This window comes from Bos javanicus, chromosome 13, assembly GCF_032452875.1.
Source record: "Bos javanicus breed banteng chromosome 13, ARS-OSU_banteng_1.0, whole genome shotgun sequence".
Lineage (NCBI taxonomy): Eukaryota > Metazoa > Chordata > Mammalia > Artiodactyla > Bovidae > Bos > Bos javanicus.
Window position 1 is genome coordinate 75,170,401 of NC_083880.1, and position 27,718 is coordinate 75,198,118.

Here is a 27,718-nt window from a genome sequence, read left to right on the forward strand (position 1 = left end):
CAGAGCTGCGGGAAAGGAAAGCTACTTGCTCCTCTGGGCTTGGGCTGCTCCTGTCTCCTCCTAAACGTCTCATCTCCTTGTCACCTTTTCACTTTCTCTTGCTTGTGAACCAGTGAAGTTGCTCAGTCGTGTCCAACTCTTTGCGATCCCATGGACTGTAGCCTACCAGGCTCCTGCATTCATGGAATTTTCCAGGCAAGAGTACTGGAGTAGGTTGCCATTTCATTCTCTTGCTTACTTTTCCCAATTTTCTTTCCTTCCTCCTGAAGCTGACCTGTACATTCTTGGAGGGTGCCCCGCCCCACAAGAATCTCTCCCATCTAGACTCTAGACGGTACCACTCACAGGGCACAAACCTGTTAGGAATCTTAAGCTCTGTTCCTGCTGCTGAAAAAATGCTTAAGGGTAGTTGAATGAATGAAAGGACTTGCCTCTTCATTAGAGGAAGCTCCTTGAAGGTGGGACCACACTAAGCTTCATAAGAGGCATAGAGGCTGCTTCCAGGGAACCTAGCTTCCTGCCTGCACCTCGAAGATGCTGAGAGTTGTTGCCCTGATGATCCGTAGATTATGGGCTCTAAAAAGTATTTGTTCATCTGTGAAATGGAACAATAATGATAGAACCCATTTTGGAGTGTCTTTGGGAAGCTCACATGATTGATGTGGGGAAAATCCATGTGAAACATTTAGCTGTGCTTGACTGTGGCAAGGGGCGAATATATGGGTAGTTACAGTTCTCTCTCTGTCTATCCATCTATCTATCATCCATCTATCTATCGCTCTATCCCTCTCCTCCCCCTTCTTCCTCCCCTTCTTCTCTGAAGAGCTTGCTCTGTCTACAAATCTGATAAATGGACAAAGAAAGAATGAGAGGGAACTTGCCAGGGGAGTATTCTGGGAGCACCAGCCAAGATTGCAGTGTCCCCATTTTCAGTCTTTATCACAAATGATGACTAATGTGTATGAAACACTGGGTATTGCCTGGCGATGCTCTGTGTGCTTTACAAATATGTAATTCTATACTCTCTGTGTCCTATGGGACAAGTATTATTAGATCTCCACTCTGCCCTGTTCAAATTTCTGACACAATCCATGAGCTTTATAACATGGGTGGTTGTTAGATAATGGTAACAGAACACAAGTGAATCAAACTGTCCTCAATTATCAGAAAGCAAAGACTATCAAAGTGGGAAGGGAAACCCATTCAGTAATTTTACACATGTGCACCGATGGTCTTCTGTTGTGTTAGGGATTAAGCTGGGTTCTTGTTATGAATAGTCAACTTAGAATTAGGCAAAGTGGCTTGATTGCTCCCATTTAACAGATGTGGAAACAGGGTTTTAGAGAGATAAAGTGGTCTACTTGGTGTTAATTGCCAGTAGAGATAAAGTAGGTGTTGGAACCAGATCTATCTGGTTCTAAACCTTCCATCAGACCCTGCCCTTTTGAAGGCATTTCAGTTAGGGGGCCACTGTGAACACAGAAGACTCAGTCCCTGGCTCCCTAGCGCTTATAGTGTAGTAAGGGAGGAAGACAGTAAGCAAACAGATAATTACACTTGTCAGAAGAGTTTTGAAGATACTACAGCAGTGTGAGTTGGAGAGCCATAGTTTTTTTCTTTTTATTTTAGGTTGTGACCACACCATGTACAAGTGGGATCTCAGTTCCACAACCAGTGACTGAACCCTCACCCCCTGCATTGGAAGCACAGAGTCCTGGTCACTAGACCATCAGGGAAGTCACGGTAATGCATGCCCAAGAAAGTGACATTTAAGCAGAGTTCCTGGTCATTCTATTTGTCCATCATCAATTCTATCCCAAACAATTCTAAGTTACTAGTTTTCTTTTCACTCAGTATCCACAGAAAATAAATTTTGTATAGTATCTCAGTATACCTTACACTCACACACACACGAGCTGAAACGATTTTTACAAAATTATGCTTGGGCTTACTATGAGTAACATGTGCTGGTATTTTCTATTCTATTTTATTTTTTAGAAAGACTGGTTGCCATCTGTTAATTTGGTTCCTGATCCACGTTTTGTGACTCATCTTTTTGAAAAACATTTCAGCCAGTTTTGCTAGTCCCATCTCCCTTCCCAGTGCTCAGGGTGGAAAGAAGCAAGAGACTAATTCTAGTTAATGAATCATGAAGAAATCTTGCTGGTGGGGGGAGCTCTGGGGAGGTTATATTCTTATATAACCAGCTCTAGTGGAAGGGAGGGGTCGGGCAGAGAAAGAGAGAGGGAGAGACAGGGAGAGAGTGGAGGGGAGAGAGACAGGGAAGGGGGGAGGGAAGACTCTAGGAGAGTCATGGGAGGGACACACCAGGGCATCTGCGGTCCGATGGTGGTGATGGTGTTACAAGAGGGAGCCTTCTTCCTCTCGCTCCTGTTTATTGCTGCATGAAGAACCTCTGATCTGAGACCTGAGCACAGGTAGGTGGTCTTGGTGTTTCACAGACTGCTCCCACCCTCCTTGGCTTCCTTCAGATCAACAGGGAAGAGACAAGAGCCCCTGAGAGCTGATGCTGCAGAGTCGCCCAGTCCTTGACCCGAGATTGGAACCCAGTACTTGAACTCATGTCTAGGATCACCTTGGCATTTCCAGGTGGGCACGGAGAAGGCAATGGCACCCCACTCCAGTACTCTTGCCTGGAAAATCCCATGGACGGAGGAGCCTGGTGGGCTGCAGCCCGTGGGGTCGCAAAGAGTCGGACACGACTGAGTGACTTCACTTTCACTTTTCACTTTCATGCATTGGAGAAGGAAATGGCAACCCACTCCAGTGTTCTTGCCTGGAGAATCCCAGGGATGGGGGAGCCTGGTGGGCTGCCGTCTATGGGGTCGCACAGAGTTGGACATGACTGAAGCGATTTAGCAGCAGCAGTAGTGAGGTAGGGCAGCAGAGTCGTTGGCCTTACCTGGTACCTTTTCCTCCTGGCGCTAATCCCGAGGATGGTCCTGGGGCAGCCAGCAGAGGGCGTCGGCTGCTGCCAGCTTTCCAAGTCCCTGGACCATTCAGCATCTCCGGCTGGAGACCCCAGGGCTCTCTCCACCACCTCAGTCAAGGGAAATTAGCACTGCCTCCCCCATCTGACTTGCTTTGAAGTCAGGGTAGGAGAAAGGTCAACATTCACATTTGTGACTCTGGGAAAAATCACATAATCCTCTCTGAACCTCAGGCTTCTCATCTGTAGACTGAGGATGACAATGGTCCCTTTGCTCATGTCACAGGGCTCTTGGGATAGAAGACAGAAAGAGGTTCCGTCCCTGTGTTTTCCAGTCTCTAGGCCAAAGAGGAAGGGGCTCCCGAGGTAAAGTGTGGGAGTGTCAGGAGGGCTGGAACTGGCCTTCACTCTGCTCCATCCTTTTGGGCTGGGCACCCAGCAGGGAGCCCGGTGGGTGTCCTGAAAGGAGCTGAGCCTCAGACAAGTGATCTGACAACCTCCTCCTCATCATTTCTGTCCTTCAGAAACATCAAACTTGTCCCCACTTCACGGCCTTTGCACTTGCAGCTTTTCCTGTCTGGAATGTCCTTTCCCTTTCTCTTTGCAGGTCTGGCTCCTGCTTATCCTTCAGGCCTCAACTCAAAAGCTATCTCCTTAGAGAGGCTCTCCCTGGCCACCCCATCTAAGATTGCTCACCACCGTCTTTGTGACCCGAGTCTCCAGGTGAAATTATCATGCTAATTTATTTCCTTGTTTGTTGCCAGTCTCTCATCTAGGATGTAAGTTCCATAAGGAGCTTCGTGCGTCCCTTTTACCACTGACCTCAGCACAGGGCTTAATGTACAGAGTTGTCCAATAAATATTTGTTGAGTAAATGGAAGAAATGTTGGGCATCTCAGGTGGTGCTAGTGGTAAAGAACTTGCTGGCCAGTGCAGGTGATGTAAATGATATGATTGTGATTTGATCCCTGGGTTGGGCAGATCCCCTGGAGGAGGGCAGGGCAACCCTCTCCAGTATTCTTGCCTGGAGGATCCCATGAACAGAGGAGCCTGGTGGGCTACAGTCCATAGGGTCACAAAGAGTCAGACAGGACAGAAGCAACTTATCACAGTACAGCACACAGCACATGAAATGTTGGTGAATTCCGTCTATTCAACTGGGCCAGACGCTTCTTTCCATGTGTGTCTCACATGGATAGGAGGAAAGTTCTGTTAGCCCCACTGAAAGAGAGGGAAAACGGCATACAGAGAGATAGTGATTTGTTCAGTGTCATGCAGCTACTAACTAAGTGGTTGAATCTGGACTCTGCTGTTTGTTAGATGTGTGACTTTGGGGAAAACAGTTAACCTCTCTGAATCTCAATTTCTTTGCCTCTAAAAAAAGTTAACAATACCATTGATCTCATACACTTCTGTGAGGTTTAATCCAGATGATGTACATGGGCGTTTTTATAGAGTTTGGGGCACATCTGATGGCGTGCTGGAGCCAGCTCATGAGAGCTAGTTGCAGTCATCTCTTCCTAAGTCCTCTTCGAGGAGGAGTATTTACACCATGGAAATCAGCAAACACTGTATATGAGGGCTTTTTTTTTTTTTTTCTTAAAGAACCAGTTGTTAAGCATTTACTAGCAAACTCCCCACACATTGCAAGCACCCAGCAAATGGAGCTATTATTATCTGTAATGCACTCATTTTTATAGGGGCAAAAGTTCATGTAACACTTGGGAAATTTTAAAAAAATGTGTGGGTGAGTCACTGCCCACGCAAATGACAAGGCAGCTTTGTGAGAACGGATGTGATGGGGGCTGGCTGTTGTGGGAGACCAGTGTGCTTCTCGGGGATGAGGACAAACACCTTTGGGGAGTGGGTGGAAGAGTGGCTGGAGCATGGCCAGCTCAGTGCAATTGCTGACTCACAGCCGAAAAATACCCCAGAGCTGAGGGCGTGGGGGTGGAAGGGGCGGATGGCAGGATTTCTGTTCTCCATCCTTGTGAAAACCCAACCACCGGGATGTGCTTTTGCATGTCAGTTCCGTTAAAGGACGGATCAGAGGCGCTGGCTTGTAGCTCCACCTGTGTGTCCTCCTCCTGTAATGACATGTGACTGCAGGGAACCCGGCTCACTGGGCTCGCCTTGAGTCCTGGCATTCAGATAAACACTTTGGTAGCAACGTAGAGTGAAAGGGAAAGTAAGTTTATTTTTAGTGGCATTTCTGGAGAAAACCCCAAGGCGGGTAATACACCACAAAACCCCCTTTTCTCATCTCTGTGTCTCAGTATTTCATCCTCCAGGCAGCAACGTTATTAATATTTTCTCTTTCCCTCTTATTTCTAACCTGCCTGCCTCCCATCTCAAAAGTATCCATCTCTAGGGCAAATATGATACCCAATCCACTCTTCTTCCTAATATCCAATCAACCCTCCTTTTCAACGGGTTTTCAATTGGGTAAAACCTTAACCCGTAGCATTCAGTGGAGTAGAGGAGACCAGAATGGAATAGATAGACTGCGCTAGAATAGAACAGAATCAGACATGATTACATGGACTGGGACAGACTAGGACAGGATAGAGAACATCAAAGTGCATTGCACAAACTAAGACTAAACGTGGGGTCTTCCCTGGGGGTCCAGGTTTGATCCCTGGTCAGGAAACTAAGATCCCACGTGCTGGGGAGCCACCATGCCTACGTGGGGTAAGTACTGAGGCTGCGCGCTCTGGAGCCTGTGAGAGATGAATGAGTCCACGTGCCACAACCAAAGACCCCGAATAACACAAGGAAGATCCCACACGCCGCAACTCAGGCCCGACACAGACAGACAAATGAATAAATAATTAAAAAACTGTTTTTCATTAAACTTTTATTTCAGTTTGTGTGTGTGTGTGTGCACATTGCACTCGTGCATGCTCAGTTGCTTCAGTCATGTTCAACCCTTTGTGACCCCATGGACTGTAGCCCGCCAGGCTCCTCTGTGCATGGGATTCTCCAGGCAAGAGTACTGGAGTGGGTTGCCATTCCCTTCTCCAGGGGATCTTCCCCATCCAGGGATCTGAACCCGGGTCTCCTGCATTGCAGGTGGTTTCTTTACCACTGAGCCACTGGGGAAGCCAGTGTGTGTGTGTGTGTGTGTGTGTGCGTGCATGCGTGTGTAGTTGCAAAGAAACAGGTATTTCCTGTGTGGGCTGAGGTCAAAAAAGTTTCAAAGTCATTATTTTGGCATGTCTTCTCGAAGTATAATTTTTCAGTCCTTGGAAAACTGAAATCTGTTCCCCAGCCTCCCTTGATTCAAGTGTGATTGGGGTTCTCTCGCTAGCGGTAAAGAACCCACCTGCCAATGCAGGAGATGTAAGAGACACGGGTTTGATCCTTGAGTCAGGAAGATCCTCTGGAGGAGGGCATGGCAACCCACTCCAGTATTCTTGCCTGGAGAATCCCATGGACAGAGGAGCCTGCTGGGTCAGAGTCCATGTGGTTGCACAGAATCAGACACCGCTCAGGCGATATAGCATACACGTGCAATTTGTGAAGTAAAAGTAGAGTTGCAGTTTCGTTGCTTCTATTTCTGTTGGTAAGCAGTGTCCTGAAAGCCCGATCACTGTGTACAGCCATGCAAGGTAGGGATGCTCAGCCCTTCACCTGGGGATGCATTATTCATGTGGCCCGTGCTATGGACAACTTGCCCTAGAGGTGCTCCTGTGGTAGCCCTGCTGGAGGTGCAGGGATCTCAGTATCAGGGGACTAGTATTTTGGGAGTTGAAAGGCCAAGCTTAGGCATCCATGTTTTTGAGGGGCAAGTCTCCCACATGCAGCCTGGCTCTGGTTACAGAGGCATCTTTCTCATCCGTGGACACAGCTAAGAGAGTGCATCCTGAGAGCCAGCAGTTTGAACTGTGCTTCCTGATTTCTTACCTTACTGATTATCCCAGAGCCAAGTTCCCTGATTAAGGCAGCCCTGGACCCTCATTCCTGGAAGTCCTTTCCTCTAGTACTTCCAACCTTTTGCAAGGACTCATTCCCTGTGTTAAATATCTCCTGGCTTAAAATATCTAAGGAATTTTCTTTAATCTGTAATCAAACCCTAACTGAGAGGGCACCCAGTTCAGGTCACATTAGTTCTTTTCAAATTAGATCAAATTAGTTTCGTATTTCTTCTTTTTTTTCCAAACTTCAAACTTTTAATTTTGTATTAGGGAATCAGTTCAATTCATGTCTGACTCTTTGCAACCCCACGGACTGCAGCACACCAGGCCTCCCTGTCCATCACCAACTCCCAGAGTACACTCAAACTCATGTCCATCAAGTTGGTGATGCCATCCAACCATCTCATCCTCTGTGGTCCCCTTCTCCTCCTGCCTTCACTCTTTCCTAGCATCAGGGTCTTTTCCAATGATTCAGTTCTTCACATCAGGTGGCCAAAGTATTGGAGTTTCAGCCTCAGCATCAGTCCTTCCGATGAATATTCAGGACTGATTTCCTTTACGACTGACTGGTTTGATCTCCTTGCAGTCCAAGAAACACTCAAGAGTCTTCTCCAACACCACAGTTCAAAAACATCAATTCTTCAGTGCTCAGCTTTGTTTATGGTCCAACTCTCACATCCATACATGACTACTGGAAAAACCATAGCTTTGATGAGACAGACCTTTGTTCACAAAGTAATGTCTCTGTTTTTTAATATGCTGTCTAGGTTGGTCATGGTTTTTCTTCGAAGGAGCAAGCATCTTTTAATTTCATGGCTGCAGTCATCATCTGCAGTGATTTGGAGCCCAAGAAAATAAAGTCTCTCACTGTTTCCATTGTTTTTCCATCTATTTGCTATGAGGGGATGCCATGATCTTAGTTTTTGGAATGTTGAGTTTTAAGCCAGCTTTGAAGTCAGACATATACATGTAACCACACCCAACTCCCATCCAGATTGGCACATAACACTGAATAGAGTTCCACGTGCTATACAATAGGTTCTGGTTGGTTATCCACTTTGAATACAGGAGTGTGTATGTGACCTTATCTACCCATTACTCAGATTGCACACAAAGGAAGACCTAGAAACTGACTCAGAAAACTTTTTTTCGATGTTTAGGAGTGATGATGAAAAGATTGCAAACTCCTATTTTGTTTTTTAAATTGCTATTGTTATAAACAACAACAAAAGACAACTCACGGCTTTATGATACTTAATCAGGATTTATGTGCCCCCCAGATCCACTCTAGCCAGAATTTGGAGGGGAGCAGAGGGCATCAGGGGAGAGAGGAGTGCTTGGCCCTGGGGACCCCACAGCCCTGCTTTCTCCTACTCTGCCAGCTTGGGACCAGAGGCTGCCCACACTCCTTGGTTCACGGCTCCTTCCTCACAACAAAATCACCCAAACCTCTGCTCTGGTCATCATGTCCCCTCTTTTCGACTCTCTCCTTCCTTCTCCCTCTTACGAGGACATTGTGATGACATTGCCTTCCCCCGCACACGATATTTCAGGATAATCTCCCCATTTCAAGACCCTTGACAGTCACATCTGCAAAACCCCTTTGGCCATGTCAGGTAACATACTCACAAGTTTTGAGGATTAGGGCATGGACCGCTTTGGGGGGCGTTATTCTGTCTACCACATGCTTGGTCCTGAGGGAGCTGGCCTTGGCATGCAAAGCTGATGGCTGGAGTCTGAGGTGATTCTCCCAAACATACTGGCTGTTCAAGTAGAAACACTTGGCTTGGGATGTGCTCTTACTGCTTAGCATCTTCCCCTTTGGCCACAAACTCAGCCTGCTTCCAGAGCCTGACCATCCCCTCCTGCAAGCCCCAGATCTTCAGGAAGGAGCTGAGACCAGAGAGAATGCAATTCTACCTCCTGGGACTTCCCTGGTGGTCCAGTGGCTAAGACTCCGAGCTCCCAAGGCGGGTGGCCCAGCTTCGATCGCTGCAGGGAACTAGCTCCCACATACCTCAACTAAAGATCCCGCATGCACCTAAGACCCAGTGCAGCCAAATAAGTGAATAAGCAAGTATTTTAAAACATTCTACCACCAGATATCTGGCTGTTTAGGTAATCATTACTGAGCCCTTGCTCAGCTTCTGCTTGAGATGCTAGGAAAACTGTGGAAGACCAGACAGATAGCATGGAGTTTGCATGCCTGTGCGCATGTCATGAAACACACCAGAAAGTAAACAAACAAAGGAGAGAGCTAAATATACAAATGCATATGTAAGACAATAAAGGATATTGGTAGAGTTATGTATAAAGATGATGGAACAATTTGATATGAAAGATTAGGGGTCAGCAACCATTTTATTTAAAGAGCCAGATGATAAATATTTCAGATTTCCTACACCATGTCTGAACTACTCATATTTCCCATCATAGCAAAGGAAGTCAGAGACTACTTAAATAAGTGTATCAAAAGTCCAAGAAAACCTATTCATGGAAACAAGCCTGATCTGGCCCACAGATTGGAGCTTGCTGACTCCTGTGATAGAGGAGAACTCCTGTGATAGGTGGGATGGGACAGTTTTAGGTAGAATAGTCAGGGAAGGCTTCTCTGAGGAGGTGATATTTGAGCTAATGTCCCAGTGATGCAAAGAAGCCGGCCGTGTTTGAAGGAAAAGTGTTCCAGGATGTGGGAATAGCAAGAGCATCACCCTGAGGTGCAAGCCAGCCTCTGGGGAGCTTAAGCCCATACAAGCGAGGGAGAGCCTGACTCGGTTAAGAATTTGTAACCCAGGCAGGAAAGAGATCTCAAAGGGATAACTTAGGAGAGTTTAATGAAGACACAGAGAGGCGGGGACTTGTTGAAGGGAAGGATGGGGACGCCCCCACAGACCTGTACCTGGTAGACTGGTACCTCTGGGAACACCACAGGAACTGCAGCCACGGGACAGGGGTCACCCAGAGTGGGAACATGGGCCTCTGCCAGGAGGTCTCCCGGACTAACATCCTGACCTCTCTCCCTGCTCCCACGTTAGACCTCCTGCCAGCACATGCTGTTGGCTGAGCCCAACCAGAGGTCAGAGGTCAAGGGAATGACAGAATCACTAAAGGTCAGATGCCTGGGAAAGAGAGCAGGTGAGAGAAGGGCAGAAAATAACCTAGAGGGAAAGACAGGGAGTACCAAGCCCACAGGGTAAGGAGTTGCGACGGTATTATAATTTCGATAGGGATGAAGTGGCCATGAACTACAATTACCCATCAATTTGAATTTCAGATAAACAACAAATATGGGTCTCATGTAAGTATCTTCAGGATGTACTTATACAAAACCTGTTTTGGTGTTTATCCAAAATTCAAATTGAACCAGGTATCCTGTACATTTATTTGCAAAACTTGGCAACCCTAGGTTGGAAACCCCTGAAGGAACTGGAAGGAAAGGAATAACAATCTAATTTAGAGTTTAATAAATACAATGTATTTATAAAACTGAGAAAATTTTAATGACTATAAATAAGTCCAGAGGATTCAGGAACATACAGATAAGTTTCAGGGGCATTTCAGACATAATCAGGGTGCAAAGTCTCCAACTACGGGGGACAGCAACCTGGACGGATGCCCCCTGACTTGCCCAGAGGAAGCTTGTCCACACTGTGCATTATCCTTTTCTGTTTATCCAGGCCTTTGCTGCCCACTGTCTCATTCCATCCTTACTACATTTCCATGTGCAAAGCAGGTCACATTAATTGTTGCTATGCAGTCCTTATTCAGTTTCAGAAACCAAGGCTCAGCGAGGGGAAGCAATCTACCCAAGGTTACACAGGGAGGCAGCAGAGGGACCAAGGTTACAACTCAGGTCTGGGTGACGCCAAAGCTCTTTCCCCTCAGTCTCACTGCTCCGTGTCCTTCCAGGCGTCCAGCAGGTCTGTCTACCTGTGCTGGGCTCTAGCTGCCCGGCCTGGGGGTCAGGAGCAGGAGGAAGCGTCTTGCGGCTGCGCCGGCTGGCCTCGGTGCCTGTCATATCTTCGCTGGAGGCGGGCATGAAGGTGGCAGACCCTCTTGGCCTCCTGGGTCCTGAAGAAGGAGGCGGCGATGCTGTGCCGCAAGCGGCGGGCGTAGGTCTCCAGGAGGACCGTGGAGCAAGCTGCGAGCTGCAAGGCGCCTGCAGCCAGGGGCGCAGCTGTGTGCGGGCGCCGGGCGGGCAGCAGCGGGCAGCCTGGGGCAGTGAAGCGCAGCTCCCACTGGAAGGAGTTGTGGGCAGAGAGGTAGGGGTTCTCCAGAGGTGGCCGGTTGAAGAGGAAGGGGAGGAAGCCCAGGATGGTGTACGCAGCCTTCAGAAAGGAGGGAAAGGTCAAGTCAGCAGACACCCCGGCCATCCCCTCCCCCACAAACAGATGCTTCTGGGCTGGACGGGTCCAACTTTGCCTGCCCGCATGTCTGCAAAGTGGGCGCGGAAGTAACCCCTACTTCCTGAGCTTGAGGAGGGCCGAATGAGATCAGGAATCAGAAACAGGCTTTTTGCTGAATGACAAGCACCGGCCAAATGCTATTTTTTATTATTATTACTCTGCAGAGAATGCTTTAGAGAAAGCCAATTCATGCCTACAGGCATTTTTCTCTCCTCTGAGCCTTTAGTGAATACTTCAGACGTTCTAATCCATCAAATAAACACAGTTGTATGAGGTTGATTCTATCAAGAGCCTCATTTAAAAGATGGAAACCTAAGGTCACATTGAGAGTTACATGCAGCCCATCGAGGGATCGGTCCCAGCTAGGGTGGGTCCCAATGTCCTGCTTCTATTAATACGTATGTGCATGCTCAGTCATGTCTGATTCTTTTGCGACCCTGTGGACTGTAGCCCACCAGAATCCTCTGTCCATGGAATTTTCCAGGCAAGAATACTGGAGTGGGTTGCTGTGCCCTCCTCCAGGGGATCTTCCCGACCCAGGGAACAAACTCACATCTCTTATGTTTCCTGCATTGGCAAGTGGGTTCTTTACCACGAGTGCCACCTGGGAAACCCATGCAGAATAAGTACTCAATAAATATTAACTATGAATATTCTTAGCTCAGAGTCTGATACTTTGGCATGTTTTACACAATGGACTTCTGTGTGAGATCTTACCATTAAAAAGAAAAGGATTGTGGCCAAAGAAGGTTAAAAATCACAAAACTAGATGAGATAGTAAATTTTTCCAATAGTAAATAGATGGTATTTTATATATCACTATTAAAATAGTAAATATTTCAGGCTTGGCAGGTCATACAATCCCTCTTGCAGATACTCAACTTCGTAGAGCAGGCATAGACAATACATGTACATGGCTAATTTGAGTCCAATAAAACTCAATTTACAAACACAGCAAGCTGGCAGAATTGGCCTGTGGCTATTGTTGGTGGACTCCTGATCTTGACCATTGGTAAGGTCACCTCTAGTCTATTATCTATAGATGTGAGCTATTAATAATAGCCACTATTTATTAAACATCTCCTATGTGGCATGGAGCCTACTAGATACTTGCAGAGACCACCACTTTTTAAGGCTCATGGTAATCTTGTAGGGTAAGGAGGACTGATCCAGTTTGTACACATGAGAAAAATGAGGCTGGGACATGCTGTCACATGTGAGGAGTGACTCTGGGGGGCAATGTGAATTGTGAATGTCTCTGGGTATCAGTATCCAGAGTGATAGGGGTAAAAACAGAACCCACTGCTTTAGTCTGTCCTGAGAATTAAACGCGTTCATCTGCCAAAGCCTCTGGATCTCATGCTTACCCAAGGACAAAGACCTGCGGGCAAGTAAAATTCCATTATGAGTCAAGGGTTTAACAAACCCTATCCTTTCCCTTAGGCTTCCCTGATGGCTCAGATGGTAAAGAGTCTGTCTGCAATGCAGGAGATGCAGGTTCAATCCCTGGGTCAGGAAGATCCCCTGGAGAAGGAAATGGCAACCCACTCCAGTATTCTTGCCTGGAGAATCCCATAGACAGAGGAGCCTGGGGGTGGGGGGTGCTACAATCCACAGGGTCGCAAACAGTCCGACACGACTGAACGACTAAACAACAGCAGCAATCGTTTCCCTCAAGGAAATGACTCTGTTCAAACCTTCCGGTCACAACACTTACATTGTATTTGATGGTGAGCGTGACGGGCACAGCGGGCAGCTCCCGAGCCCAGTCCACGGCTGCCTGCGCCAGGAGGAAGGCCACGTAATCCATGGCCACCGTCACCGCCATGGCCATCAGGAGCAGGGTGAACAGCCCCAGCCTCACCAGACAACTCAGCAGTTCCGCCTGGGACAGCCTCGGCTGGGCTGCCCAGAGCAGCCAGGCTGGAGGGAAGGCCGTCAGGTGGGTGGCCCCGACCTCTGCCAGCCGCTGAGTCAGCTGCCGGGTGGCATAGATGTTATCAAACCGCAGGTCGGTCAGGTAGCGGTAGAGGTACCAGGCCGAGTCCAGCAGGAGGCCCAGCATAAAGAGCCCAGTGACCACCCTCTGGGTCCCCAGTGCTACCACCCGGGCCGAGGACTCCAGGCCAGAGAAGTCCTCCAGGACCTGCTGGGTGACCCTGAGCACGTGGAGCCGGAAGGCAGCAGCACTGTCGCCCTGGGCCTGGAGCGTCAGGCCTTGGCTGCCCGCCTGGCCGTCAGGGTTCAGGGCCTGGGATGCTGTCTGCAGCCAGTGAGTGGTGTTGAGCAGACTCTCCAAGGAGCCCTCCGTGACGCACCTCAGCACCTGCCCAGTGGCACGCAGGTTGGCCAGGATGTTGGGCACCACGGCGATGGTCAGGGTGGCGGTGCTCCAGGACAGGAGAAGCCGGCGGCCCTGCTCTGTGCCCAGCGTGGGCACACTGAGCGCAAACAGGCAGCGGGCGGGGGGCACCAGGACCAGCCCCAGGAAGGCCAGGAGGCCGCAGACAGTGGCCACCACGGCCGAGGGCCCGAGAGGATAAAGCAGCGAGGACGCCAGCCAGCAGTAGGTCAGACTCGCGGCAGCAAGGGCCAGGGAACCACACAGGAGGATCTGGGTCAGCAGCTGGCCACAACTGGCTGGGACGGGCTGGGAGTAGGTAATCCAGGTGGCCTGCAGCAGGGCAAGGGCCTTGCGGAGCCCCAGGTACCAATATCTCCACCTGCATTAAGGTAAGTCGGGGGAACCTCTATCAGGAGGGTTGGAGGGTTGCCTGTTTCCCCAGGGGTCCTTGTCTTAAAAACTCTTCAACTGTTAACAGGCTCCACCCCCTTAGCTACAGAGGTGGGCACACCTCCCAACTGGTGGGCCAATCAGAGTAACCCACCCCAAACCCACATGACCCAAGCTGAGCCAATCAGAGCCTTCCCCAGGACTATTCTCACTGAGTTATCAGGAAAAGAACCCAGATTACTGAGGATGTGTATCTGGGCTGTTTATGTCTTGTGAGGGCAACTGGTGCAGGGGAATGAAAGAGTCATGGGGAGAGAAGCACAGATAAAAGAGAAAATGCACAAGAGAGAAATAGGGAGAGATGCTGGGTGTGTTAGTCACTCAGTCGTGTCCAGTTCTTTGCAACCCCATGGAGTATATAGCCCCACCAGGCTCCTCTGTCTATGGAATTCTCCAGGCAAGAATACTGAAGTGGGTAGCCATTCCCTTCTCCAGGGGATCTTCCTGACTCAGGGATCGAACCCAGGTCTCCCACATTGCAGGCAGATTCTTTACCATCTGAGCCATCAAGGGAGTCCCAGGGAGAGGTGCTATTTCACTTGATGTCATAGTTTTGGTCAGCTCACTGTGTGACCCCAGACATTCCTTCTTTATAGACTTCAGTGTCTCCTCTATAATTTAGAGGATGGGGAGAGTGGACCAGCTGATCTGAGGAAAATTTCTCCTTTATTATACTCTTATTTATTCATTTGACAAACATTTGTTAAGCAGTTACTATGTGCTACTCATTGGAGAAACAGGAATGAATAAAACAGAAGAGAATTTCTGACCTCATAGAGCTTCCTCTGAAGCGTGATAACAGAGGAATAGTAAGGAGAGCCGGGTTCTGGATACGTTTTGTTGGAAGAACCAACAGGACTGGCAGACTGATTGGCTGTGGGTGGGAGAGAAAGAACGGGGGAGTCAGCATGGCAGGGAGGTCTGTGTCTGATCAGCTGAAAGCCTTAACGTGATGTTTCCTGAGACAGGAAACCTGTGGTTGAAACAGGCTTGAGTGGAGGGAGCAGAGGGGAAACTGAGACACCGATTCAGCCATTTGGCGGAACTGCCGTGTGATTGAAAACACAGTCTGGAATTCAGAGGAGAGACCAGGCGGGAGATAGAAAGTTGGGAGTCATGGACTGATAGATGGTCTTTAAAGATGGGGAAGATGAAATTCTTTAAGACTGTGTGTAGCCAGGAAGGAGAGAGCGCCGAGGGAAGAGATGAGAGCAAAGAAGACTGAGAACCAGGCCAAGTGGGGCTTGGGAAGCCAAGTCAGTGAGTGTTTCAAGAAGGGGGTGATCCAATGTGCCAAGTGCTGCTGGTTGGTCAAGAAAGATGAGGACTGAGCAATGACCATTGGATTTAGCACCTGGAGGTCACTGGTGATGTGGACAAGGGCAGCTTGAAGACTGGACGGAGAAGAACATGAGACATAAGTGCAGACGGCGGTTTCAGGTCATTTGTGCAGTAAAGGTGCTGAGAAATGCTATAGTAGCTGATGTGGGACCAAGTTCATTTAAGTTAGAGAAAGTCTAGCATGTTGGCAGATGGAGGATCCAATCAAGAGTGGAGACAGTGATGAAGGGGCAGGTCCCTGGAGTAATATCCTTCAGTGGGTGGCAGGACATGGAAGCTAGGGCTGGTCTTAGAAAGGAGCAGGGGCCTTTCATCCTCAGTAGTAGGTAGGATGGCAGAGAACATGGGTACAGGTGATGACGAATGGACAGGCAAGGTGTAGGTGCGTATGTATCAGCATCATCCGATCCACACAGAACAGAGCAATAGTTAAGTGTGTGACCTCCAGACTGCTTGGGTTCAAATCCCCACTTCACCACTCACCGTCTGTGTGACCTTGGATAAGTTTCTTAACTTCTACATGCCTTAGTTTTCTCATCTGTAAAATGGTACAACCTAAGTGGTACCTCACAGGGTCATTTTGTGTCTGGCACATAGCAAGTACCATGTCAGCCATGATCTATCATGAGAGCATCAGTTTCACCAATATAGGGACTTGGTCTCTTTTGATCACTGATATACACCAAGTACCTAGAATAGTGTCTGGTGTATAGTGGGCGCTCCGTAAGTATTTGTAGACTGTTACATGTTTGTTTCTGTTTGTTCAGGATAGCAGGAAGCCAGATCAGCATTGAGGGTGAGAATGCTGGAAGAGATGATGGAAGTTGAAGATGGACAAGAAGGTGTAAAATATTTATCCAGGAGAGTCAGCGAGTAAATGAACTAGAGAAGTTATATACATGCTGGGCAGCGTTGAGGACCCACTTGAGGTTAGAGATGATGAATTACGGTCTTCCCAGCCCCCGATGGCATTTTAATTTGGGATTAAGCTTTCTATTGTATAATTCATATTCAGAACATGATAGCTGTTAAAATGATAGCTAATAATTTAAATGATATTGGAACGGAAAACCGGTTCTAAGTCATATTGTGTACTACGGTGTGCATTGACTGTTGTAAAGGATAAGGAATCAGCTGCCATTCACTGGGTGTTTACTCTGAGCCAAGCACGATGGCAAGCAGTAAGCATGCATTTTCTCATTCAGTTCTCATGACAGTCTCACAGACATTATTATTACTCCCATTTCACAGCTTAGAAAAGTGAGGCTTATGGAGGTGAAGATTTCCCGAGCTCACACTGCCAGGGAACGGCAGACCTTGAGACCTAGACTCATGCCCATCAGGCTCGTTGACTGTTTTCTTGGCTGTGGCCCCCAGTGTCCAAAGTCCCCAGACCTACCCGGTCCTGACGAGGTGTTCAAGCGTTCCCCCGGGGGGCCTCATGCTTCCTGAACAGCAGCAGATGTGGGCAGGCGGGCTCAGGCAGCGATGGCAGGTGGAGGGGAAGTGGGGGGGAATTGCGTCCTCCAGGACTTGGGAAACCCTGTCACTTCTGCTTTTCTGCCCTTAATCAAGTGCTCCTGAGGGCCTTGTCCCGCCCTGCCTGGGTCCACCTCCCAGGGGGTTGGGCAAGCTGCCTCATCCTCTTCTGGCCGGCAGGAGCTGGTGGAAGGTGTGGGAGGAGAGAAATGGTCTTTTACAAGCAACACTACTAAACCTGATATCAGGAAGGTAGAATTAGTCCCATTTCACAGAAGAGGAAACTGAGGCTCAGGGAAGCCATGCAGCTCTTTGATGGTGGTGCTGGGGATAGATCTCAGCTCAGCTGCTCCTTTCCCTCCCACTGAACAGTATGTGCCCCCAGAGGAGCCTGGTCCCTAACTCTTAGAGGGTGGAAACCCACAGGAGACCACTGGACCTCTGCTATGACTCTTTCAACATCAGTGGCTCTGGACCCTCTCTCAGCTCCCTTCCTATCTTTATTCCAACGTGGACCTGGCTTTGAATCACAGCTCTGTCCCGCTGCCACCACCCTCCCCCCCAGCTGTGTGGCCTTGGGCAAGTGACCTCACCTCTCTGTCTCAGTTTCCTCCTCTTAAAAGAGAGTGCTTATAAGAACAGTTAGCATTTATTGAGCACTTGCTAAGGGTGAGGCATACTCCTAAGTAGCTTCTATTCGTGCCCACAGAATTGCTTCTCCCAATAATGCTGTTATTTCCATTCTTCAGTTCAGAAAATTGATCCAGAGACTTAACTCTCTCAACCCAGCTGCTTAGCTAGTAATAGCTAGAGCCACAATTTATAGTCAGTAGTCTTGCTCCAGAATTTCCTGGTCAGCCCCTGGGCCCTACTGGTGGGGAGGGAAGAATTCACAAGATTCACATTGACCTTGGGATGCATCCGGCCCTGGCAAGAGCAGGCATTCAGCATGAATTCCCTGTGTGTGGGCTCTACTGCAGTCACTGCCCTGCAGGTACACTTCCAGGCCTTTCTGAAAGCCAATCTCTCTCTGGAAAGTAGACACCCTTCCCCTGCCCCTCACCCAACCCAGGGTCTCTGTGCCCATCACTGCCAGCAGGACCATCTGCCTCTGGAGGCCTCTCCTGAGCCCCCAGCGCCCCACCCTGCAGGACAGACTGGTGCAGGGGGCACACCTAGGCGACATTCCAAACTCCCTGTCATTTCCCTTCTAAGGACATCGGCTGGGTCACTGCTCAGGCCTGAGGGAGGGCGTCCCACGGCTCAGATGAGGGAAGTGACATTCTCATAGTCACACAATTGGGATGAGACACCTGCAGCCCTCAGAGGGCATAACACCCTTTCTGGATCACAACCTAGGAAGCTGGGCCACTGTCAAGTCTGCCAAGAACTGGGGACCCAGAGTAGATCAAGAGCAGGAAATGCAGGCACCTGCCAGGTAAGGAGCAGGGTGAGCCAGGTGGAACGAGTGGTGAGCTGCCACGTGGAGACCCTTCGAAAAGTGTAGCTTCTACTCTGCTCCCTGAACAGAGGGTTGAAGCCCCTTGAAAATGAGGCCCAACATTACCAGAGTGGCTAGTTTTTCCAAAGATGCCACTCATTCCCATTTTTATGTGACAGTCCCCCGACTTAAAAGCTAGCATTTTTTAAAAAATGAAAGACCATGTGCAGGCCAATCTTGGTAGGTCTGTGGGCCCGCATGAGGGCCACTGGATCACAGGCTCTGCAGGAAACCCCAGTGGACCGGTGCAGGGAGCTGTCTCTCTGTTTCTCTGCTGCAGGGGCCCTGGGCTGGAGGCCGTAGACCTGCCCTGAGATGCCAGCTGTGCCACTTAATGTGCTGTGTGACCTTGGGAAAGGCTCTGTCCCTCTCTGAACTCTAATATATTCTGCTATGAAGAGAATACTGGTTCCTACTTCTTAGGGTTGAGAATTCAATGTGATAATGTATGTACAGGGTCCAGTAAACAACATATAAACTTTCCAGGCCTGTTCCTTTCAACCTGGGCTAACAGCTTGGCCTGAGTGAGTCCCAGGCTTCTCATATCAGATTGTACAGGCCTCTGCGGTGCCCACTGGACCAGAGCCCTGGCCTGGGCCTCATCACAAAGGAAACTTCAGATCCTTGTGGTGGTTGGAAGGGAGAGTCTTGGGAAGACATCATCATTTGCTTAGTTCTCACACTGGTATCAAAGAGCTGATTGGTTAAAAACCATGTTGGTCATCTCTCCAGGGCCTCTAGTGGATGCATAAAATCTGGGAGGATGGGAGCAAAGGTAGGGAAGGGGCAGAAGATGTTTTTGGCTTTTTTTCAGCAAACATAGGCAGTCAATTCTGCCTATATAAGTGCTAGTCTGAGTTCGGAGAAGGCAATGGCACCCCACTCCAGTACTCTTGCCTGAAAAATCCCACGGACAGAGGAGCCTGGTAGGCTGCAGTCCACGGGGTCGAGAAGAGTCAGACACAACTGAGCGACTTCACTTTCACTTTTCACTTTCATGCATTGGAGAAGGAAATGGCAACCCACTCTAGTGTTCTTGCCTGGAGAATCACAGGGACGGGGGAATCTGGTGGGCTTCTGTCTGTGGGGTCGCACAGAGTCAGACACAACTGAAGCAATTTAGCAGCAGCAGCAGCAGCAGTCTGAGTTCAGGCCCACAATATCCGGAAGGAGTCTCTGAATCATCAAAAATAGAATGAACTTTGTTGAGGGGAATTTCTGGGTAGAGGATTCAGAGCCATAAGACAGAACAGAAAGAGGAAGTGGTAAGTCTTCAGGTCTAGAATCATAATCAGAAGTCCATAGAATATCAGAGTCATTGAGTTTTACAGCTTGCGGGTATAGTATGTTGCCACCATCCATCCCGTTGGCTTGAGAAGGTAGAGAGGTGGCTAGATTCTTATCAAGTCGGCCATGCTAGCCAAGAGAAATGATGTGAGTCACACACATAATTAAAAGATTTCTAATAGTCATACAAAACTGAAATTAATAAAATATTTTATTCAACCTATTACATCCAAAGTATTATCCTTTCAACATGCAGTCAATATAAAAATGTATGGAGGACCTGGATGAGATCCACCAAAGGATCCCCTTGCGTTCTGGCTTCTGTTGGTGTGATAGTAAATTTTATGTGTCAACTTGGTTGGGCCACAGTATCCAGATATTTGGTCAAATATTATTCCAGGTCTTTCTGTGAAAGTGTTTCCAGATGAGATTCTACATTTAAACCAATGGAGTTTGAATAGAGCAGATTGCTCTACCTTGTGTGGTGGGCCTCATCTAATCAGTTGAAGGCCTGCATAGAACAAAGGACTGACATCCCCTGACTCCCTTTAGACTCGAACTGCAACTCTTTCCATATATATGCATCTTGTTGGTTCTGGAGAACCCCCACCAATGTAGCTGGGTTGGGGAGCCCCAGGAGAGCTGGGAGAGAAAGGGGAGGAGGGAGATCCAGGGTGGCTACCTCCCTATGGGGTCACCAAGGACTGGATATGCCCCTGGACTAAAGTTTCCAGCTCCAGGTCAGCATCTGTCCTTGAGCCCCAGGGCTGGAAGGTGCTTCTCCATGGCTGGTCCTACCTCCCATCACCACCAGGGTCTGTGCTTTTTCTTGTGGTTTCCATAAGCAACCATCTGCTCATACCTTGCAACTAGACCTTCTACTAAAATCTCCTCATATGAGCTACTTTATGTGTTTACCATCTCTTTTTGAGACCCTGACTATGATGCCCATCTCTCAGATGGGGAAACCAAAGTCCAAACAGACAAGGATTTGCTTAAGGTCATACAGATGATATGGGTGGAGCCAGGTGTCCAGTGCAGTTCACTGAACTCCGACTCAATGATTTTTATTCCCCTCCCTTCCTTTTCCCATCAGGGTTTCCATTCCTCTGCCCACATGACTCTGCTCTTCCATTTGATGTACATGCTGAAATCTGTCCATTTCCTCTCTATCACTCCACATTTCCTCACTTCCACCTGTGGCCATGTTTCCCCAGCATGAAATAACCCCCCATTCTCCAGTGGTGGCCTCCAGCTCCTTGGTACCTCAAACAACACTGGCACAAATATCCTCCTATATTATCTCTTCAGGGATCCAGGGGTGATTTTGCTGGGATATAAGCCCAAGAATCGGATGGGCCACAGGCAATGCCGATGGTGGATCTTCCTGATTACTGCCAAGGTGCTTGCCAGGATGACAATGATAGTCCGCTGTCTTGCCAACAGAACATGAGGGTTTCTGTGTCTTCCCATTTCACCATCACTCACTGTCTACTTCTCTAGTTTTTGCTAGTCTGATGGATGCATTGTTGAGTCTTGGTTTAACTCGCACATATCTGATTACAAGCGATTTGAGCATCTCTTTAGAAACCTGCTGGCCACTTTCACATCCTTTTTCAGAACGGCCTATTTGTATCTTTCACTCAGTTTTCTCTTGAGTGCCGTGATGGAAGGCTTCCAAAGTTGGTGGCCAGCCATCTTCTCTCCTGTTTGTGGGTGACATGCCTCCCATCAAGGAGCGAAGTTATTTCCCTCCCATTGAACCAGGCTAACCCTGTGACCTGCTTTGACCAATGTTTGTGTATGTGTTAGTCGCTCAGTCGTGTCCGACTCTTTGCGACCCCATGGACTGCAGCCCACCAGGCTCCTTTGTCTGTGGGATTCTCCAAGCAAGAATACTGGAGTGGGTTGCCATTTCCTTCTCCAAAAAGGCTGATGGAAGTGTGTAAAATCAAGATGATAACTGTACTTAGCAGCACAGTCACAATACCCTGTGACCTGCTTTGGCCAGTAGAATGCATTAAAATTGATGTTTTGGACTCCCAAGCCCAGGCCTTAAGGGGCCCTGTGGCTTCTGCTTTTGCCTTCTGAGAAGTCCGCTGTCATGTACAGCAGCCCAGGCTGAGCTCCTGAGAAGCCACATGACCCTTGGGGTGTCCAAGCCACCATGGGCATTCCAGCTCCAGCAAAACCCCCAGATGAGCGGCCCCACCCTCACCGTGTACAGCAGAGATAAAACCATACCTGCTGAACTCTGACTAAATGCAGGAATGTGTTGCATTTTTCAGCCCTGAACTTTGGGCTGATTTGTTATGCAACCGCTGGTAAGCAATGTTTTTGTCTCTTTTGACTTCTGGGTATTTCTTGTGTGTTACAGATGAGTTACTGGTGTATTTCTAATTACTCTGTATCACCCCTGCCATCCCCCTTCCTCCAACAGTAGGGTGAGCATATGGCTGACTCCTGCTGGCCTTGGTCCAGTGCTGCCTCCTCCGAGAAGCCCTCCCTGACCACCCCAGCTAACAGAGCCTCAGAGTAGGTTTGTCACACCGGCCAGTTCATTTTCTTCTTAGCCCATGTTATGACCCAGAGTCGCCTTATTTGTTTACCTGTCTACAGCCTGTTTCCTGGGATAAGTTCTATGTGGCTAGGGACAGTGAACCAGCATAAAGTAGGTTCTAAATAAATACTGTTGGATGAATAAATGGAAGAATAAATGAATAAAGAAATAAGCCAAATAAACCCTGGGTCAAAGAGCAAGATGGTTTTGTCATAATTTCTAGCATAGATTTATTTATCAAATATTTACTGAGCACCTACTATGTGCCAGAAACTGCTCTAAGTATTGGACGTACAGCACCGAACAAAAGAAAGTTTGCATTCTCATAGGTTTATATTCTAGAGGGTGAGAAAATTAATAAAAAAGAAAATAATACAGCATCCTGACTAAATACTAAGAAAACTATAGCAGGGCAAGGGGTTAAAAAGTAACGGTGTGATATTTAGACCCAATGGTGAAGGAAGCCTCTCTGGGGAGGTGACATTTGAGCAGGGACCTGAATAAAATGAAGAAACAGGCATATATTTGGGAGCAAAGTGTTCTAGGCAACAGGGAGAGCATGCGCAAAGGCCCCGAGGCAGGAGAGCTGGAGTGTGTGGCTGGAGTGGAGTGGAGAAGGGAGAGCAGTAAGGACATGAGGTCAATTCTGTGACACCCCAAGTTCCAGAATGTGGGGTTTGCAGCTTTTTTATGGCTATCAAGGCAAATGATTTCCAGGCCCAGGGTTGATTAACATTCTTTATTTTACAGCATTTTTCAATCAGAAGTATTTGAAATCACTATTCATCTGGTGATAAGCCCCTTGGGTTTCTCTGTGAATGAACTTCTCCCCTACCCCTTCCTATGGGAGGGCACCCCCCAATCCCAGTGGGCTGTAACTGTGACTAAATCCTGAAGGACGCCCCTACAGGAAGGACGGGAGCCTCCTCTCCCTCCTCCCTGCCGCTCCCAGGGAAAGGTTCATGACTCACACGTACTGTTCCAAGAGCAAGTGCAGTCCCCAGGGTGCGGCTCCCCAGCCGGGCTGCTCGGGGGAACCGCATCCCCCAGAGGCGTAGGAAGGGGGGCCGTGAGCTTTCTGGGCTGACTGCATCCAAATTGTGCTGTTCCTAGGGGTGGGGGTACCTAGATGCTCCCGCTTGAAACATGGAAGGAGCACATCCCTCAGGATGGGCCCCACCAGCCCCCGGCTCAGGGGACATTATTCTTATTTGTAGAAGAGGATTACGGGGTTTCCCTGCCTAAGACACTGGATGTTTTACAAGGCCTTGATTTCTCTTTTGACTTTTCTCTCTCCCCTGGAAAACGTGGCCCTTGCTAATCACACATGCTTACCACCTGGGATGGGGGCAGGGAGGCAAAGAGCAGCTCTGGGAACAAGAAGAAGCCGGCAGCCAGGAAGGCCCGTGTGGGAGGCGCCTGGCTGGAGGAGCCATGGGCCACCTGTTAGTGGCACACGGCCCACACTTGGCCTGACCCTGGAACTGTAGCCACGCTGATTCAGACTAATCAGGAAAATCCGAAAAAGCTTGGGTAGAAAGGTCTAGAACTCGCCCTTGGGTGCTTGGGAGCCCAGAGAAACAGCAAAGAGGCTCTGCTCAGTCTCCATGTCCTCAGGATGTCATCTGTCTCTCCCTCGCTGTCTCCAGGGACTGAAAATAACCCTGGCTTCTAGGTATCAGCAGAGCCGATATTCAAACAACTGGTTCAGAAACGGCTCTCACCAAGCAGAGCACACACCAGCTGGGAACAGCTGGAACAGCTGGACGGGGACACGACAGCCCCAGCCTCTGGAAGGAAGGTGACCCCTAAAGGCAGGATGCTGTCTCTGGATGAACCTCGCGTCATCAATGAGGGATGCTAGTGGTGTCTCCTGCCCCAGCTGTTCAAGACAAACACCATTCCAGATTGGCTTACTGTTGCTGAAACTGGGCTTTCTTGCATCCTAACCACAGATCAACTCAGAGATAAAGGAGCTTGTTTCTCAGGCAGCAGAACTGGGAGGAAGTGGCTCCCTGAACTGTGTGGGAAACGAGAAGGTATCCTAGATAACGAGACTGTGGACCCGAGTGGACCACTGGAAGTCACCCTTGCTTGCTGTGTACTGGATCACAGAGAAGAATTGCTTGATCAGCCTGTGGGGTCCCAGCAGCAGAGGATGGTGAAACCCCTGGGAGGGCCCAGCCCAAAGAGAGTTCCTGAGAGGGGCTCAGAGGGTCCTATATGTGCCGTTAGCCAAGCTGGATGGCAGTGCTGTGACGTTGGCTAAGTGGAGGTCGGCCCACTCTGGGAAGGTGCCCAGCTGGAAGATGGTCTGTGCCCAAGTATTCATGGCCAAGCTGAGCAGCAGGACACCCATCAGGTTCATCAGGAGTCCCGTCCGCACCTGCAAGGGAGCCCAGAGTGAGGCAGGGTTCTACTCGAGGCCCATTATACAGGTGGGGAAACTTAGAGTCAGAAAGTCTTTCACGCCAGGTGGCACACCTGGGGAGAGGTGGAGGGGGAGCGCAAACCCAGGATGGTTGATACCCAAGACGCTTCCATCTTTACACACCTAGGCTGACCCTCGAGGAGCTGATAACGTCCCCTTTCGTTCAGTGGTTTCTAGGAGCCAGGCCTTGTGCCATGCAGTTGTCACAGAGCTATGTCATTTACCCTGAAAGCAACCCTTTTAGGGTTGTTCTTATTATTATTCCCATTTTATAGAAGGGGAAAATGAGGCTCAGAGCAGTTGGCTCACCCAGCATCACACAACTTGAAAACAACCTGCTTTGATCGTTAAACATCCCCCCTGCTTTGCATTTCCTGTCTCCTTGGAGGCAGGCGTGTGTCTCCCCTACCCGGCACTACCCCTGCGCCTGGAACACAGACGTGCTCAGCACACTTGTACAGTGAATGAACTGACGAATGAATGAATGTCTGTCTCCCCGGGTCCCTGCTGCCTCTCTGCTCTGTCTTCCTGCCGCTCACTCTTGTTTTCTCTCCCTTTGTCCTGCTGGGGTCTCCGTCCCTGGAGACCCTACATCAGCTAAGAACTAGTCGGGCAGATCCCTCTTCTCTATAGAACCAGTTTAGGGTCTGCAGCCCCTGAACTGCTCGGTGCGATCATCCGAGGCGGCCAGTGGAGGGGGAAGGGCAGTAGGAAGCAGGCGGAGGAAGAGGCTCAGCTTGGAGGAGAGCCTTGCTAAAAGCTGGGATCCCCCACCACCGTCCTCGGCTTCTGTCTCCTCTCCACGTGACCAGGCACTGACGTGCACCCCTATGTCCCTGGTGTGGTCTGCTGCTCCGTCTCCCCTAGAGATGCTGCCCGGCCCAGAGCGCTTGGCCAAACAAGTCAGAAGACAAGGTGGGGGGCAGAGAGAGGGGAAGGCCCTCATCTCCAAGGCAAACTTTGGAAAGCAGTGGCCAAGTCAGCGCTTCCTGAAATCACCTAAGCAATCATCCCAGAGTGTTTGCTAGTCAGGGGCTGGGCCCTCCCAGGGGTTTGCTGGTCCCACTCAGAATGACCTGTTCAGGAATTGGGGGGAGGGGAGAGTGGGAGTCCTGCCCCGGTTCCTTGCCCGCCCCTGGTCCGCCCACTCCTCGGGGCCTCTGCTGGAATACGCCTGCACTCACCATATCTTTGACCAGCAAGTGTCCAGAGGCGAAGGCGATTGAGTTGGGGGGCGTTGAGACTGGGAGCATGAAGGCGTAGGAGCAGCCGACGGTGCCAGGGATCATCAAGTACAGGGGGTGCACCCGCAGACGGATGGCCTGGGCCCGGCAGTCAGGGGCGAGACCGAAACAGAGAAAGAGAGAAACCACACGCGAGGTGGAGACAGGAGGAAAGCGAGGGACATGGCGACAGATGGAGAGACGGGAAAGAGCCAGAGATGTCCGGAGAGAGATGTGCAGAGTGACAGAGAACAAGAGAAACAAGCGAGAAGGTGAATTTAAAGACACACGGACAGAAATGCAGCCAGAAATACAGACACACAGGCCGAAGGAGAGACACACAGACAAGAAGAGAACCATAGAGAGGGAGACAAGAGAGAAGGTTCCTAGGTTAGCAATGTTCCTAGGTTAGCAACGTTCCAAGGTCACGTGTGGGTTTATCAGGGAGGGCGGGCAGGGAAAATTATTCTAGAACACTGCCTCTCCAACTTGAGTGCATATCAAAGTCACCTGGAGGTCTGGTGGCCCCATCTCTCTCAGAGTTGCTGAGTCAGCAGGTGTGGGGTTTGTTGCGGCGGGGGGCGGGTGGCGGGGGTGGTAGCGGCAAGAATTTGCATTTCTGACAAGATCCCAGATGATGCTGATGCTGCTGGTCCACATTTTGAGAATTTTGAAAATGTGCTGGGACCACATATTGAGAATCACATTTCTAAAACCTCATGCCCTCTGGTCCTTCTCAAACGGTCCAAACAAGTAGGTAGAGAGCAGGGATGCTGCTAAACATCCTACAATGCAGAGCTTCACATAACAGAATTCTCTGGCCCCAAATGTCCGTAGTGCTGAGAAACTCTGCTTTAAAGGGAAGCTAGAGCTTTGCCTACCGTTAGAATTCCTGGTATCCTTATCTGTCTACTCAGATTTTCTACTTCTTCTTAGTCCATATTTGGTCATTTCTGTTTTCCTAGAAAACTCTTATGTTACCACGGGTTGCTTTTCCCAAAGGAGGCCCTCTGGTGTGCTTTGAAAATATTTACTGTTTATGCATTTCTTAGAGAAAAAAAAAAGACAGTATTAAAAAAATCATGGTTCTGACACTTATATGCATTTTGGACAAGAATGATGACAATTCTGGCCCCCGTGGAGCTCCCGGGATCAAGGAAGAGACTGGTGAACCTGTATTGGGGAGGGATGTTGCTCTCCCATGCCAGGACCGTGTAAGAACCCTTACCAGCTCCGCCAGGACGGGCAGAAAGATGATGATGGTGGCCGTGTTGCTGGCGAACTCGGTGAAGAAGGCGACCACCACGGTGATGAGCAGTACGGCCAGCACCGGGGGCACGCTCTCCAGGGGGTGCAGCTGCCCGCCGATCCATGCCGACAGCCCCGACTCCTGCAGAGGGAGAAAGCAAGAGCACCTCTTCACACCAGCCCACCGCCGCCTGCCACCCCGAGCCTGGGCCAAGTGGGAGGGGTTTAGGATTGGCTACAGCGATGACAACTACACTCTTTCACATACAGCTTGACTGAGGTTCAGAGAGGGTAGGTGAGCTGCCCAAGGTCACATATTCATTCAGCCTCTCTGCTTCCCGAGCTGCTGTCTACTCCATACTCCACAGGCCCAGGGCCCAAACCCCTGGATCCTTCAAATAATCCATATGGTTCTCCCAATAGTTCATTTGGTTTGGGTAGCCCTAATTTGAGTGGGAGAGGGGCACTGGAACCTCCATGTTAAATCTTCTCATTCCTCCAATGATAGCTATCACTTCCAAAAATATTAACGTATTTATACAAAATATTCATTATTAATTTTTATAATTATGTATCAGTAC

General features: G+C 49.3%; 2 protein-coding genes and 1 long non-coding RNA gene across 8 annotated transcripts in view; 1 reads left to right on the forward strand and 2 right to left on the reverse strand.

The window, feature by feature from the left end:
• Positions 1-512: 512 nt before the first annotated feature.
• Positions 513-5,857, forward strand: LOC133259841 (uncharacterized). Of its 2 annotated transcripts, XR_009740532.1 has the most exons (5): positions 513-1,743; positions 2,493-2,610; positions 3,237-3,316; positions 3,558-3,673; positions 5,580-5,846. It is a non-coding gene; the product is annotated as an uncharacterized LOC133259841 (long non-coding RNA). The 2 variants fall into 2 exon arrangements; XR_009740531.1 differs by having other exon boundaries at positions 2,493-3,316; positions 5,580-5,857.
• A 4,887-nt stretch (positions 5,858-10,744) lies between these two features.
• OCSTAMP (osteoclast stimulatory transmembrane protein) lies at positions 10,745-16,965 on the reverse strand. Of its 2 annotated transcripts, XM_061437826.1 has the most exons (4): positions 16,808-16,950; positions 14,838-14,941; positions 12,991-13,996; positions 10,745-11,195 (listed from the first exon to the last, which is right to left on the reverse strand). In XM_061437826.1, the coding sequence occupies exons 2-4, from the start codon at positions 14,840-14,842 to the stop codon at positions 10,830-10,832; spliced, it is 1,377 nt and encodes a 458-aa protein (XP_061293810.1). In that variant the 5' UTR covers positions 14,843-14,941; positions 16,808-16,950; the 3' UTR covers positions 10,745-10,829. The 2 variants fall into 2 exon arrangements, with proteins under 2 accessions (XP_061293810.1, XP_061293809.1); XM_061437825.1 differs by lacking the exon at positions 14,838-14,941 and having other exon boundaries at positions 16,808-16,965.
• Positions 16,966-22,959: 5,994 nt separating this feature from the next.
• Positions 22,960-27,718, reverse strand: part of SLC13A3 (solute carrier family 13 member 3) — an 83,620-nt gene continuing 78,861 nt past the window's right edge. For all 4 annotated transcript variants that reach the window (XM_061437824.1, XM_061437822.1, XM_061437821.1 and 1 more), the window contains 3 exons: positions 27,118-27,279; positions 25,851-25,988; positions 22,960-24,621 (listed from right to left, as the gene is read on the reverse strand). In XM_061437824.1, the coding sequence (XP_061293808.1) occupies positions 24,445-24,621; positions 25,851-25,988; positions 27,118-27,279 (477 nt within the window). In that variant the 3' untranslated portion in view covers positions 22,960-24,444. The remainder of the gene's footprint in view (positions 24,622-25,850; positions 25,989-27,117; positions 27,280-27,718) is intronic.